At 30.3% G+C, this 17,027-nt stretch overlaps 1 protein-coding gene and 1 long non-coding RNA gene across 2 annotated transcripts in view; one reads left to right on the forward strand and one right to left on the reverse strand.

The window, feature by feature from the left end:
- Positions 1 to 14,506, reverse strand: part of LOC143227101 (uncharacterized) — a 41,102-nt gene extending 26,596 nt beyond the window's left edge. Inside the window, exon 1 of the long non-coding RNA XR_013014876.1 lies at positions 14,210 to 14,506. This is a non-coding gene — a long non-coding RNA (uncharacterized LOC143227101). The remainder of the gene's footprint in view (positions 1 to 14,209) is intronic.
- LOC143227099 (uncharacterized) lies at positions 95 to 2,205 on the forward strand. The gene is made up of 4 exons (XM_076458622.1): positions 95 to 233; positions 641 to 720; positions 1,393 to 1,497; positions 2,011 to 2,205. The coding sequence occupies exons 1-4, from the start codon at positions 143 to 145 to the stop codon at positions 2,098 to 2,100; spliced, it is 366 nt and encodes a 121-aa protein (XP_076314737.1). The 5' UTR covers positions 95 to 142; the 3' UTR covers positions 2,101 to 2,205.
- Positions 14,507 to 17,027: the final 2,521 nt, after the last annotated feature.

The raw sequence follows: 17,027 nt of genomic DNA on the forward strand, positions 1-17,027 counted from the left end.
ACGCAATTTGGCCAATCCGCAATAAAGTGAGCAATCAATTTAATTATAGGGTAGTTGAAATTACTGGCTGAAAGCTTTTGATGAATGATAGAAAGGTAGCTTTGGAAACTGAAAATCTTTATTAAAAAGCAACATTCTCAAGATGAGAGTTCTGTTTGTAGCTCTGGTTGTGCTCTTAACGCTGACGTCGACAAAAGGCAACATCATCCATATAGGTTCAAATATAATATGTAGTAAGTTCATTTTGAAATTTATTGATGTATAAAATGTTAAATAATCGAATTAGTGGTATAAATTTTCTCTTTTCATATCCGTATTTGAGCAGTTAAAAATAACGCAACAAAAATCTTGAGTGAAAAATTAAAGTTTTACCCCTCACATAACTGTAGTTTACATTATGTCGAGAGTTAATTTGAAAATCCACAATAGACGTATTTCATTTGGGTTATACATTAACTTCTCGTATAAGCTGTACCTATACAGTTTCATACCTGAGAATAATTTATAAGTTTGTTATAGAACAAGTCCTTCCTTTTTTAATTTAATAAAATGTTTTTATAAATGCTGGTTCGTCTAATGAGAGAAATATCCTCTTGAAATGAATGAAATATTTTCTCTTTCTATCTAATTTTTAATGCAGAGATGAACAAAGAAAGCCCTGAAAAAGTGAACGACCTGAGAGAGTGCCTGGAATCAATTTTAAAAGAAAAGTCTGAATGGGTTCGTGTTTATAGTATTATGATTTACCCTGTTTCGATAATTTACTGTAATTTGGTAAACATCGTCTTCATAACGTAAATGTGCTAATTTTAGAAACAATTTACAAATTTTGGAAAATGTAATTTTAATTTAATATCCTGTTTCTTAGTTATGGATTCGAAGTTTACATTTGCATGAAGAATGTTACATATCTCCAGTTTCAAAGCAGTAAATACATATATAAAAATTAGCAATTCGCAATAAAATTGAATTCATATTTAGGTTAATTTGATCCATAAAAACTATCCTAAAAGTCAGAGTTCTCTGGTAGATCAACGTGTAGAATCATGGATTTTAGGCTGAAATATGTAGTACGATTTCCCACTGTGAGGTCCACAGTCAGAGTCGATTGTCTGCGGACTCACATTGCCAGAAATCGGATTTCGATACATTTGGTGGGCACAGATAGTACAGTCAACTGATGATTTTATTTTATTTGTTTTAATTATGCTTTTATACTCTGTCTTTGTTTCAAGAGTGTTACTTTCAGTTTATATACAGTTATTTATGTCTACAAATACACATTAAGTTCATTGTAAACAAACGAAAATAAACAATTAAATGTTTCGATAACAAAGTGGAAGAAGGTTAAATAAAATTTGATGTCAAAAAAAGTTCTTTTTTTATTTGAAGCTTCCTGGTGCATTTCGAGACTGTGAATTTGGAAAACTTCCTTACCAGAAGTATGATGAGTTCTTAAATGAAATGTGCAGGGAAGAAAGATATGACGATGTACAGGTGATGATGAACTATAGTATATATATTGATTTCTGAAACATATTCACTTATTTATCTTAAAATGTTCAATAATAAAATATCACAAAAAGTTCTGTTTATAACCACCAAAGTACACGTTTCATAGTTCAAATAAATTGGGTTTCAGTACTCTTCGAATTCGGTAATTTGTGACTTCTTGTTATGAGTTGTAGTTGTTTCTAATAATGATAAACAAAATACAATAACGTATAAATATATGTTACTTGTTTACAGTGTAGACGTTTTATATAAATTAATTTTGAAATTTATGTCAATACAAGAGGAAAAGTCTTCAAACTGTGGAAGTGTTTTTCGTTAACTTGTACGTTATAGTTTGGGAACTGCGAGGAAACGATACGATGATGTAACTTTAATTAATAACATCAAGACTAGTTTTAGATGTGATATCCTACAATAGAACATCTTATATTTGTAGAAACATCGAATCTCGTAAAATCTTACATGATATTGAATATTATATATATATGCATGCAGGACATTGAAGAATGCGTCGGTAAAATATATGCAGCAGTTCAAGAGGACCCAGAAAATATACTGGATGAAATGATTTACAAGTGCTTGTGAAGAGATAACGTTAATAACGTTAAACATACAATTACGTGGCAATACGTTAAACAACAATATCTGGATTTGAACATGTTATGTACTGAAAAGTGTATAAATATTATTTTCTACACAAATATTTATATTTTGCAATAATTTATTATTTTGTAGAATGGTTAAACATTTTACTAAATATTCATGTAAAATTATAACATTTATTCAACTAAAACAAATAATCCCATAATAATAAAAGATATATTGTAAATTATATTTGTAATTAGCATATTTAAGTATATTTTAATACTTATTTTCGAAGTATTGGAAACTGGAGTTTTAATTGATCTTTTATTTTCTAATTACATAATTTTATGAAAATATGTGATTATTACGCAGCACCACAAATAACAGTTTCATTTCTAGTTGTAAGGTAGCACGTTTTTTCTCAAAATAATATTTCTACCCTATGTAATAGCCAGCGTGTGTCCCGCCATGATTGATTTCATGAAACAGGAAGAGGAAGAAAATCCAAAATTTATTGATCGGCAGAGAAAGTTTGATTACTATCCGCCCATTACGAATGTAGTAATAAGGTGTAAGTGTAGTAAGGGTTACTATAATCAGTCTTAAAGTAATAACATAGTGTAGGATCACCTAGCTTAGAAGCATAAAATTACTCGCTAAAGTAAAAAGGTCTGTTATAGTTTGAAATTAAATCATTTCTGAATTAATGTACTTTCCGTTAAATTATCATTGTTTATAAAAAAAATAAACAGAGACTCCAATTTAAATTATCTAAAATATTTTTTACAATTTTATTGTCTATACATTTTATTTTGTACTTTCAATATGTAAACTAAAAACAATAGTAATTATGGTTGAGTTGCTAAGCAACATGACATAAAAGCCATGGTTGGAACATTGTTTGACCAAAACGCACTATGTTGCTGTAAATTAGAAGTTGTAACTCTAACTGTTTTAAAGAATAATTATTCATGGAAAACGTCACGAATTCATTTCATGAATTATCTTAATTCTAACTGGCTCACAAGAATTTGACTGCTTCGTCTGCACTTTCCCGTCTCTCTGTTAATTAAGCTTTAATTTTGCAAACTATAGCCAGTAAACAGCCAGTAAGTATTGAGTCAATCGGAACAAGCTTATGGTTATCAGTCACTCTATGACTGTATAGCACTTTTCAGTTTAATTGCTTTTTCTAAAACTGAATTTATGCAAATGTAGAAAATCAACGTTCAGTTGTTTAAAAAGTTATTCTTGGTAAGTTTGTGCAGTGGTTTTGTATGTTTTTATGTATTCATACTCACCTTATTTCTGTTATTTTTGGCACTGCGACACCTTCATCATTACTTTTATTACTTGCTTATTAAAGGGGTACTTCGTATTTTACTTGTTTACATGTTATTTTGAAACGACGTTAGAAATATATAATAAAACTAGAAAATTTCATGTATATGTTGTTAAAGCACCTTTTTTAAAAATATTATGTCAAAACAATTCACACATTATTAAAACTGGATTGTTCATTTTAATTTGTTTAAAACTTTATAACTTTAACAATATATTTTTAAATGAAACAAGTAACAAAATATGTTACTATTATTATTTTCTCCTTTCTTAAATGAAATATTTAGTTGAGTAATTTCATAAACAGTTCAAAAATTAAGGAACGCTTATACAAAAGGTTTTATAGTACCTTAGAGAAGTAAAATGTACCCACTATATTACATCTTCTAGATACATGCTCGTACTTGTAATTATTTGAGAAATTATCTTGTTATCTTCTACCACATACGGTATCAGATTATTTGACTGAAAAATAAAGGAAATATTAATAGTTCTATTGTAAGTGAATTGACACTAATTATTTTAATGTAACTTGTATTTGCAGCTTCAACACTTCACTTAACAACTGATGAATACCAGCATCTAAATATTACCTATAATATAATAATCTGAATCTGTACTGTTCCTTCTTTTAAGTTTTTGTTTAATTCTCTATATCTTTATCTAGAAAATAAATCTTTGGTAAAGCAATAAAACTGTTGAGTTTGTGATGACTTAGTAAAATATCTTTCTTTTTTGTTGTGATGTTCAAAGAGATACTTCATTTATATAAATGTTGTCGTTTTCATCAGTATCTTCTTTGAACAGAGAAAATCCAATATTTCTTTTGTATGACTATAAAAGCCATTAATACAATAGGCATGACTTTCAAATATTAAAAAGTGAAAATAAGAACATTGAAAAATATATATAACATATATTTAAATTTGATGGTAACTTGTACTTAAATCGTTTTACTTCAATGTGTTTTAGAAATTTTCTCCCCACAGCAACGAACCATGGCTATAATGGTTACGTGTTATTAAATAACTTGTTTGTTCATTGTTAAATACACCTTTACACATTGATCTATCTGTGAACTGATCGCCAAGTGACGAAATTGCAGTTTTAGTGATATTAAGATAGTCAGACTTATAGTTAAAAATATTACAAATAAACACAGTTTTCACGACTACATTAAATAAGCTATGTTCTCGGTAGCACATATATATCAAATTTGTGAAAAATATACAAGAAGTTAACGATCAGTTTAAAACCTAAGAGGAAAATATATTTAGTTTTTGCCTATAACGGATTTACTATTATGTAATTTTTTTGATATCGGTATTAGATTTACTTAAATATATATGTTTAAAAATGAATGTGACTTAAATTGTTAAAAATGTATTGTAAAATTCATGCCTCTCATTTAAATGTGATAGAATCAAAAATGATGTGGTTACCAGTACTGTTTCCTACTGAACCTTCATGAACCTCGCTTTAATGTTTATAAATAGACGCGCCAAAAAAGTTTTTTTTTTTTATTCGTAGTTTGCTACAGTTTGTAAAGTATAAACCTTGGAAGCTATAATTGCGATTGACAATTTTTAATTGGAAAACTACAGTTGCTTGACTAGGAACGTTTATAGAATTTGAACATTACAAACCGTTTACCTTCACTAAATTAACTTCGGACATCAGTATTTCTTCGAGGATCTTAGATATCTTCGTAGAAGAAAAATCGGTTTCCAAACGGGAGACAAGCCAAGGATAAGCAAGGATAACAATATCAATTAAATATTAATTCGTTCATTGAACTGTCGACAAAATACTCAATTACAGACCAAATAGAAAATTTAACATTGTTTGTGAGATTGTAAAACGTTTGTTTCCAAATCATTATTTCTAATTTCCAATAGTATAAATTGTATTGAATTATTAAAATATATTTGTGTTAAGCAATAAAATGGTTTAAATCAATCCTGTTAGAAAATATAATAGATTTGATATATACTGACATTCAATTAAATCCTAAATCCGAATTACAATTAAACTTAGTTTCAGGCTATTCCAAAATGTAATATGTAATATACTAAATTGTAGGCTTGTGTCCGAGATCTGAATGAGAGACAAAATTCGTTCTGAATTGATTTCAAATTATAATTAAATTTATATTCATCAGTGCCAACAAGATATGATCATGTTTGATTTACCTTAAAGTTTATAGTTCAAACTTACGGTATAAACACAGGAAGCCATGTTTTGTTCTCATTACGTAATTAAAACTGGATACTGTTGTTAATTTAGAATACATATATAGCATCATTTAAAAGAAAGACGAAGTATACAAGACAAATGATATATTTCTGTTTACTTACAAGGAAAAGCTCCGCAAATGACTAGGTACTAATCCTAATTATTGTCTGTGTTACATTATGCACAAAGCTACAAAATGGGATTCTTGTTTTCCACTGTGATATTGAAATACTATCCACAGAGATACTGTTGTACTACTGACGAAATAATGAAACAGCATGCTTGTTAGCATAATAATGTGAAATATACTAAACTAAAGAGTTATCCATATTATTATTTCAAGTGATTTTGTTAATTCATATCGTCATTATTTTATTCGTACAGATAGCATTTGTGTATACCGATATAAAACAACTTTAATGAAGATTAAAACGTGAATCTTTATGCAGCTAATTAATCTCTTATGTAATTAAAGATCAATATTTAAAGATATTTTAGTGAATGGTTCAGTGTTAAAATCGTCACTGTAATTTATATGTATAAATTCATTTTGTGAGGTTTATAAAATACGGTCTTTTAGTACCAGACCCTCCTACACTGGCACAGCGGAATGTATACAGACTTACCACGCAAGAAATAGGGTTTTGGTACTCGTGGTGGCCAGTGTACAGATAGCCCATTGTGTAGATTTGTTCTCAATTAGTAACAAACAAACAAAGGTGCAATACGAATAGTAATTGTCATAGGTTAGATTATTAGGTGTTTTAAGAATTTTCGCTAAGAAAGTTCAAGAATTTTAAAGAAACTTACTTTCTCAAACGTCAAAAGACTGGGAAAACGAAATTCATAGAGGTGTTTGTTCTAATTGTTCAGGGTTCCGTTAGTATAAACATATGGTTTATTGTTCTAGGTAAAAATAAAAGTGACAACTTCAGCTCACAAATTAGTAAATAGTGCCATAAAACCTGTCGAAATATGTGTTTATAAATTCTATATATCCTGAAGATTCACTTGAAAATAAGGCCTTATATTTAATAATTCCAACTATCAAACACCTAAGGAATATTAAAAGGAACGTTTATAAATATTATTATACCTGCCACACGAAATTACCCTCAGCGTGCATTATATGTCTATCCTTTTTTATATATGCTACTATATTTATTAAGATGATGAATATTTAATCTTCTCTCATAGGCAGGCCATTGTGGATATGTCACGAAGTTTTAAACAGTTATATTAATTTTTTAATTAAAATAAATTGTCAGTGTAAGTATCTGTAACAAATATTGTACTAGGAACCAAAGTTGTTTTTATAGAACGTTCATATTCTTAAGATCAAATTGAAAGTTAAGTATTACATCTACTATTGCTGATCTAACTATTATATAATTGAAATACCTTCAAGTATTTCTTTTGAACAAAATCATACCTTATAAATAAACATAAATTATTTTATACAATATACACACGATAACAAAATAATCGGTGGCAACATTTGGAGAATTTTTAAATAAAAGTATGTTAACTTAAAACGCTTTAACACTTATTCGTCTGTTTATTAAAAAGTTCTATAGTGTCAATAATTGGCTGTTTCAGAAAAGCAAATATGGTCGTAAATTTAGAATAAATATTTGATGTTATTTGAATAGATATGAAGAATTTTTATTCAAACAAATTACATGTGTCTATTTAACATCTAGATCAGTTATGCATCTGACAGAGTAAAGGATAAATCTTAAAAATAAAAGATATGTTTGTCGTTATGAGTTCAGTTTTGAACGAAATACTTTTATTAGCTATAGAGTATTTCAAACAAACCTAATGAAATTGCAAACTAGATAGTCTGAGTACGATTAAAGAGTAATCATGTGTTTATGTAGATTAAAATAATATTTTTTTTCAATTATAATCTACACAGAAGATTTTATACGTTATATTAAAAACAATTTACTTTCTTAAAGTATGGTGTTGAAACCTCAAGTAAATAAACAGAAATGTGACATCCTTGATGACGAGTAACCCACTTGAAATAAAAATATATTTCAGAACGGTTCGTATATGTATTAAGACTTTTATTGATTTGGAGAAAACAATGTTTTGACCTTCCTAGTTCATCTTTAGGGTACAAAAGAGAGAGTTTGAATATGACCGTTAACGGACACAGTCTTAGGGACGAGAGTTAAACGTGTACGGGATTGTAGGTGGCATTGCAAGTGGATGTTAGTTTAATTAGTGAAGGTATTAAGGAGATATATTGGTTATATTTTTGTTTTAGTTGCTGTATAAGTAGGGCTTCTTTGACTTTGCGTTTGTTTATATGAATCATTTAACGACAATCTCGGTTTAAAACCCTATAGATATTTTATTTTCATGATAAACTTCATGCTCTTCGTTCTAGGCTGCGTGACCCTATATTAAATTTACTTTATGCTTACTATACCATCACTCACTGCCCTGACATCGTGTCACTAAAATAGAACTTAGAAGAGAGCAATTGAACGAGTTTATCTGGATAAATTTATTTTGCCTTTTATGATTCTTATTTTGATAAATCGAGCATGACGTTACGCACAATGACTTTTATATAATTAAAATATATTATTTTGATAACAAATATCAGTTGTTATCCAACTGATTAAAGACGACAACCATTTGTTTCTTGGTCTATTTCTACATATCAAGTACCACATTGCTTTGTGATAACAGCATACTTTCATAAAATCATGTAATTTAAGAAATTAAACAATAACTAAAGTGTCAGTTTCTTATGCTGGAAAAATAAAATAAACATTTTACATAATTGAGCATATTAATATTAATATTTACAACATATTTATTGTTATTATGGAATGTTTACTTAAATTGAAAGTTATTAAATTGATATTTCAATATTTACTACAAGGTTTAATCATTATATAATGTATCACGTTATTTGAAACTACAAATATTTTAAAACATTTTATTGTAAAAAATATCGTTTATACACTTTTCTGCACATTAGATGTTCAAGCCCAGAGGTAGATGTTTAATGTATTTTCAACATATTAACTCGTCTTTTTAGAAATACTTATCAAATATTTCATAAAGAATATTTTCCGGATCATCTTGAACTAATGCAAATTCCAACGACGCATTAATAGATTTCCTGCAAGCGTAGATAAATGAGACTTTATGTTATGTAAGATATTGTAAAATTGGAAGTTTGTACATGCATAAAACGTTACTGTTTAAAGCTTTAAAGCGAATTATAGTTATATTGTAGGATATTATGTATAATACTATCTACTGGTGATTATTATTTTAAGTAACATGATGCTTTCCTTTCCTCAAGCCGTAACGTTCATGTCATAAGAAAACACTTTCAAAGTTTAAAAACTTTTTCTTCTGAAATTTATGTCTGTTTCACAACTAATTTAGATAAAACGTTTTCATTGTCAATATTAAAAACAACAACAACTCATAACAAAAAGTCACAAATTACCTAATCGTTTGAGTACTGAAATATCTTCTATTTGATATTTTAAACGTATTTTACACTGTTGGTTACAAAAGAACTTTTCCTTTAATAGTTCATTACAGAACATTAAAAGATAAATAAGTAATAAAACTATTAATACAACAATAGAAATATATATATATATATATATATGTGTATGATAGTTCATTATCATCTGTAGATCAGCATATCTTTCTACACTACACATTTCGTTTAAGAACTCTTGATTATTCCGGTAAGGAAATTTTGCAAATTCACACTCTCGAAATGCTCCTGTAAACTTCTGATGAAAAACACTTTCTGTTACATAAATTTTTTATAATACAGTCCATAACTTTGTTTTCATAGTATTTAATTGTATACTGAAATTAATGTGTCAGGAACGATATATTTGTTCTAAATTGTATTAGAACAAGTTTCGTATATGTTTCTCTTCCGTTTGTCTACAATCAACTTGATGTGTTTATTGAGGAAGAAAAAACTCCTAATAAGCTGAAAGTAAGTCATATTCTCAATGTTCAAAGACAGAGAAAATAAAACAAAACAGAACCAAATAAGATTTAATAAAGGTAGTGTTGCACCGTTCCAGATATGTTAGTTATATATATATTTAAAAATATGATAAGATATTCATAAATACTTTGTTGTACTTTACAAAACAAAATAATTACTATTTTGAAGTCTGTTAAATATAAGTTACAAATTGAAGATATTTAAAGTTCACGTTTTAAACGATGTATAATGTATTCTCAAAATAATGAGAGACAACACAATGTAACACAAATTTTGTTTCTAGATAGAATGTATTGTTTCTCAATTTCTTTTGTCGTAAAAGAACAGAAAATGGCCATTATTCACTTCAAACTTTGATTTCGTGACCTGGATAATGAAATTTAGAAATTAACTTATTTTTTATGTTCAAACGGGAAAATTTGCACATTTTCATTTACATAAGGTCTTAATAAAACAACTTATATATCAAGGTTTACATGTATTTACACTAAAGTTATACAAAAATTAAAAAACATGTTTACAAGTGAGTAGTGTCTCAGATTTACGACTGTAATGTAGATCACATTCACGTATCAGCCTTCAAATATAGTCTCCCTTCATGTTTTCGTTATACGCTCCTTGGTAGCGGCGTCAAACTTCAGTATATCTTGGTGAAAACGCTCGCCTTGCTCCTCTGAGTATGCTTCCATGTTCTCCTTGAATTTTTCAAGATGAGCCTCAAGGATATGGATATTCACGGACATCCTTTAGCTCATTTTGCTTTTGTTCTTCACCATAGCCTCAACCATTTTAACATAGTTTTTCACCTTGTAAATGCCCAGAAAAGCCCTGAACCACGGCGACAAAGCTGCCCCAAGCTTTTTCCTTCATACTGAGCTTCTTAGAGAATTCTATCCATTCCAGGATCTTCTTTATTTGCGTTGCAACGAAGACACCAGCTTTGACCTTTGCCTCAGACAGCTTAGGGAAGAAGTCTTGAATGTATTTGAAGGCTGCAGGCTCTTTATCAAGAGCTGTAACAAATTGTTTTATAAGATTCAATTTTACGTGCAATGGTGAGAACAACACCTTCTTGAGATCCACTTGTGACTTATACTTAACATTGTGCTTCCTCACAGAGAACTTGGTCCGTTATGGCCAGTGTTTCCTGTTGTAGTGCGCTGCGGTGTCCCTACTGTTCCAAAGACAAAGAGAACAGATAAACTTGGTAAAGCCTTCATGGAGACACATCAGGAAAGCCACAATTTTAAAATCTCTGATAACCTCACAGCCATACTCATCATACTTCAAAGCATCTAGCAAGGTCTTGACGCTGTTGTATTCTTCTTTGAGGTACACCAAAAAAGCTTGAGAAGGAGACGGATACTTATTCCCATTATGGAGTACCACAGCTTTGAGGCTTCTATAGGAGTTATTAATGAAGAGGCGCCACTCGTTCGGGTTACACGCAATTACAATTGTTTCACGCACACTGGATACATTGTGGCAGAAGTTAAACCATCTTGAGAAATGTCGGTGACGCTTCTTCTGACTTGCGACTTGCACACTTTCGTCTTACAAATCCCATTCCTTGTTTCTAGGTGTCAAAAGCTCGGCATTCGATATTGTTAGACCAAGATCTCTGGTCAAATTATTGAGTTCTCTTTGGTTGGGGTAGTATCGGTTTCTCTCACCAATTGCACCTCTGAAATTGTAATCTGGATCTTCATAGTCTACCTCATCTTCTGATTTGCTGCTCTCCTCTGAGCATGGTTGTTTTCTATTCAACAAAAAATGGTCCATCTTACTTTCAAAAGTTGTTTTTTTTTGCAGTGCTCGCATGTAAAATGAGATACCCAGGGTTTGTTTTGATTCCCGACAGGCAAGCCGAAATATGCCTTGTTGGCTTCACACATTTCACCAGATGCTGCCACGGTGTATCTTTTCCCTCTTGTTTTAATAAATTGACCATATAGATAGCAGAATGCGTCTGGGAAATGTTTGTAGCTTCTCGATGCCATCTCTTATAAAATCACATAGGTCTACGTGTTAACTTAAGCAGCTGGAACTAAATTAAAGTGGTGAGTGGTGAGTCCCTTTATATATATATTACTATGGAATGTTCTAGAAAATTATCTTTTAGCTACATAGCACTGTATCTTCCTGGAATGTTTTGGAAAATGGGAAAATTTGAAAATTTAATTACCCAGGTTACAAAAGCAAAATATGAAGATATAAGTAGGTCTCATGCATTTGCTCTAGGCATAACTAATTGGGAAATAACACTTTCAACCAAGGAACAAGAGAAAGTAAAATTTTTGTTACATAGTGTCATTAAAGCATAAAGAAAATAAGTTATTGTAGTTTCTCACCTTTCTTGAAATATGATTTGTGTTTAAGTACATCACTGTGATGAAACATTCATCGGTACTGTATCTGACAGGACTTTATTCTTAGTTTAAATTTTATTAAATATCAATAACAAATTGTAGATGTTTTCTTTCTACACATTAAAACTTTAAGTTTTAAACGTTGCATCTTAATTTTCTAAACTTAAAATATGGAAAAGGTCTTAAGGTACTTTTTATATCTTATTTGACTTTTTTTCTTTTTAACACACTTGTTTGTAGTGTTGTTCCTTTGTTGTAATCATATAATATTCTACTTGTGTTATTCTTACAGTAAGATATCGAACCACGTATTATAGCCTTATAAGTCTTTTATCTCAATCGTTGACCTCCATGGGACTCTCACTTTAAGGATACTTCTTCAAAGCGACAAGTTACCCTCAATAGAAATCAAATTTTAATTACAATTTTCATATCTTTCTTGATACGTTTACTGATAAATTTAAGGTATTTAACCTCCTTGATTCATGGACGGAAAATGGAGATCACAAATAAGAAATGAAAATTATTTACAATTACATAGTTCTAGAACTGTAATTCTTTTCTAAAGTTACATATTTATGTTGGAAACACATTGTTTACCAAAATATAATGATTTACGGAAACAATCTTAATCATAATACAACAAATACCAACACATTCTGACTTTTCTTTATAAATTAATTTCATGTATTCTATCAGCTCGTCCCTTTTTTTTAGGGTTTTCTGAATTCATCTCTGTCTTGTAAAGAAAACAATTTACATGAAGAGGATATTCTTCTTATGAAGAAAAAAAAACTTTCGTAAAACACTATTAAGTTAAAAAGGAAGAGGCTGCATATTATAAACTTTTGTTGGGTATAAAAGTGTATAGTTTCAACATATACCTGAAGTTAATGTATGACCCAGATTAAATATGTCTTGATGTTTTCAGAATTAATTTGCAGCTTTAAATATAGTTCTTTTATTGTGTGTATGGTAAAACATTCTTTAATACTTTACTCTAGATTTTACTTTCTTTGTTTTTGCTACTCGAGTACACATATAAAAAGAGAACGTGTATTCCAGTAACACGATAACTTAATATTTCGTACACCAATAAAGTTTGAAAATGAACTTACTACATATTATATGTGAACCTATAACGATCACTTTGCCTTTTATCGACGTCAATGTTACAAGCTGGCTGCAGTCAACTGATAAAGTGAAATCGTAAATGAATTTTAAAAATTTTTGATGATAAATAATATTTTCAAACAAAATTTGAACATTCCTTTCAGTTAATGTACAAGATAAAAAAATCAGAGGACAAAGCTAATTCGGGAATTTTGTAATCGTTTACATATAGACCACAGCTGAAGGCGAATGCTACAAACTTGTGGTTACGTTATCCAGTGTGGGTATATTGTGAGCAGTAACTGTGTGTATACGTGAAAGCTGAGTACTTACCTAGTAGGTAGACACGTGCTTTGATTTTATCTCTGTCGGTTTTTACGTGAACATAGGAAACGTTGTAACTTGTTTCTAAAGTACAATCAGAAGAGATCTCTTGTACTTTATATGAAGACTCTGTCGTATTTATTTTTTTATCTTAACAGTAAGTAAATAGAAATACTCTGGCAAGCATATATGTGTCTTCTCAATGCAAAGCCACATCGGGTTCTCTGCTGAGTCCATCGAGGTGAATTGAACCCCATATTTTAGCGTTGTAAATCCGTAGACTTACTGCTGTACCACAGGGATACTTTAGTACGTAATGTTTGTTTATGAAATATGTTTATACAGCATTATTATCACATCAGCCAACGCTGAAGCACGAATGTATACCATAAATGTATTCTAATGGGTCTTTCCGTTTCCTAGATATATATAAGCTCCTTAGTAGCATGTTTGCGGAGTTATAGCTTTGTGTTTAATAGCATTGAAATAAACAAATTCTCAATATAAACAGCTCAAAAAAAGAAAAGGAAGAAGTACATATTTCACTATATTTTGCCATAACTACATTTATGTAAGAAAACATATCCGTTCGTCTACAAGTGTATTTTTAATCTTGCGAGTGAAGTTTGAAGCAACTCAAACGAAACTCACCTTACTCAAGGAGAATACAACTCAAGGTATCCTATGTAAGGCTGTTACGTGAAACTATGCATACCTCATTTATTGCAGAAACAAACACCAACATGGATCTTTTGCTGCTCGGTTTGTCAGTGTGTACTTTCATCTTGTATACCCAAGCAGTCAGGCGCCATCTGACATAAAACGAGATGGCCAGGGCGGTCAAGATGTTGGTAGATGGCACAGCGCGTCGGTGTGTCACTAAGGGTTGTCAATCGACTTTGACGACGTCACCAGGGGACGAATACTAAGGCAGAAGACCAGATCAAGGCCGACATCGCTGCACAACAGCCAGAGACGAACACTACATCGTGACTACCGCCCTGCGGGACAGGTTAGCTACGGCTCGATTACGTCGAAATGATCTTCCTTATTTGACTGGAACTCATATGTAGAGGCAAACAGTTCGAAATCGCCTGCACGAAGGACGCCTTAGGGCTAAACATATGCTTAGGTGGCCGCATAGACTTACTTCACAAGGGTGCTTTGAATGCACACGATATAGAGACGAAATTCAGAAGCCCATTGTGAGGCTTTCTGTTGGTACTATCGGCGATGGGTTCATTCTCATGCAGGATAACGCGTGAGCCCATGTCGGCACACTGTTAATGGACTTCCTTGACAAGGAAGACATAGAGACTTTTGAATAAATCAGTTTTGGATAAATTGGTCATTTAAAAAAATCTTCATATTTTACCTTTCATCATGCATTAAAAAGGGATACTGATGAAACTGAAATGAGGAAAATTACCTAAAAAATAAAAATATTATCACATTTGGAACACTGAGATAGATTACATAAGATGAACTTGTTCCTTTAATTTTTTGAGCAGTTTATTTCTAGTAACATATACCAGAAGAAATATCATAATCCAAATATTTGTTCAGATTTGTTTGTTGTAATTAAAACACAGATACACAAAGGGCTATTTGTGCTCAGTCCACCACGGAAATCGAGACCCGATTTCTAGCTTTCTAAGTCCACAGACATAACGTTGTGCAATATATGTTAAGGAATTTGTTGTTAAGACATAGGTCGCATGGAATATAATTCCTTTTTGACATTCTTCTGATGGTTTAAATATTTAGTGAATTAAATGTTTCTTGGTATGTATTCCTGGTTTTGCAGTTACTCTGTGATAAAGAGGAATCTAATGTTTTGTATTCTAAATAAATATCTTTCTATTCCTCGTGTCTACTCTGTTTATTCTATGATCCTAAACTTGTCGTTTAGTTAAATCCAGACCTACTCTGCAGTTATCTAAAAAAAATATCCATTATTTAGCGGATCTATCTATTAATCATGCAGAATTCAGTTAACCCTTAAAAATACCACAACATCTTAGTGCTTACGGACACCCAACAAGGTTTAAATATTGTTTTGTCATCAGTTATTTCATCGTGATTTTATAACTACAAATGACATCAAGTAAGTTGCTCATATACGTATTTCAAATCATTTTATTATAACGTAATCACTGTTTCGTTGAGACATGTGCACCAAACGCACCTTTGAATAGTCAACATACCTTTTTTTTTATACATAACAAGAATTTCGGTTTACTTGTATCTCTTTTTACATATATTAATTTTATGTTTATATAATAGTTCACAACTTGTTTTTATACTAATTTATTTCTTAAAAATAATTCGCCAAGAAAAATAATTAAGACTATTTAATCCTATTACTAAATGTTTTTGAAGATACTTTAAGTAAATGGTATAACATGTTTCTTCTTCAAAATAATTTTAATATATCCAAGTTATGCCTACAGACGAATGACTAGAGGTTTTCAACAACGTCATTCCTACCAGAGATAATTTTGTCAATTAGTCCATTAAAACTTTATGCATGAATAAATGCATAATTTAAATGAATACCTTTCATGTTGAAATTAGACGGGCAATAGAAATGGACAGAGATAATCTAGTTCCCATACATGCACATCAACTTGTTCATAGATATAATTGCTGAATAACAAAATAATACATTATTTGGTAGCAAATTTTACGAGTTTCTGAAACTCATGTTCAGAAAATTCCAATTATTGTAATTTTGATACAAAGTTTACTAAATAAAGTTATAGTCTAACCTAACATTATGTAGTTGTAAAGGACGTTTTCAAAACTAGCATGATATACTAAAAATTAAATCTACTTTTTCTTTTGATAAAATTCCATACTCTTTGTCAGTATCATCGTTTCAAATTAATGTTTCCAAAAACATTACAAAAGCTTCACTTATTCATGATTATACGCATGAATACAGTCTTCCTGTGGTATAGAAGTAAGTCTACATTCTTACATTGCTAAAATTCAAGGTACAATTCCACGCAGCTGATACAGCAAATACCCTAGTGTGGCTTTGTTCTAACACGAACAAAACATAAATTCAAGGATCATATACAAATGGCAAACAATTTAATAATACCTGTATACGTTGCAAAATTAAATATTTGTTTCAACAGTTGCAGAAGCTGTCAATACTGAACCACGAGTATGATTTCGTTACTCGATAGCAGTCACAAATATGAAGCATGAAACTATCATATTAATAACCTGTATTAAATTTTCTTTTCAATCCATTGCCCCTGTGATTTATTGTTAACGCTTTGTGTAAAATAATTAAGTTTACGAGAATATTGATGAAATATTTTAGCGTTAAAATCCTTCGATTTTACCTTTGAGACACAGGGGGATATCAATGAAAGTTTCTGAGGCGAAATATTGATTTCAAGGAACAATAAAGTTCGGAAGTATAGTTTTGAATCTAGTATATATAGCATTGATTTTTTTTCTAATTATCATGCTGATAACAAAGTGTAGAAATAACAACTGTTATTTTGATGTGTTTC

This window comes from Tachypleus tridentatus, chromosome 9, assembly GCF_004210375.1.
Source record: "Tachypleus tridentatus isolate NWPU-2018 chromosome 9, ASM421037v1, whole genome shotgun sequence".
NCBI lineage: Eukaryota > Metazoa > Arthropoda > Merostomata > Xiphosura > Limulidae > Tachypleus > Tachypleus tridentatus.

Bases quoted from the DNA above. Each gene is read 5' to 3' on its own strand.
- LOC143227099 (XM_076458622.1), top strand. From the start codon at position 143: ATGAGAGTTCTGTTTGTAGCTCTGGTTGTGCTCTTAACGCTGACGTCG. The intron at 721-1,392 runs GTTCGTGTTTAT...TTTTATTTGAAG, and splicing joins TAAAAGAAAAGTCTGAATGG to CTTCCTGGTGCATTTCGAGA. The intron at 1,498-2,010 runs GTGATGATGAAC...ATATGCATGCAG, and splicing joins AAAGATATGACGATGTACAG to GACATTGAAGAATGCGTCGG.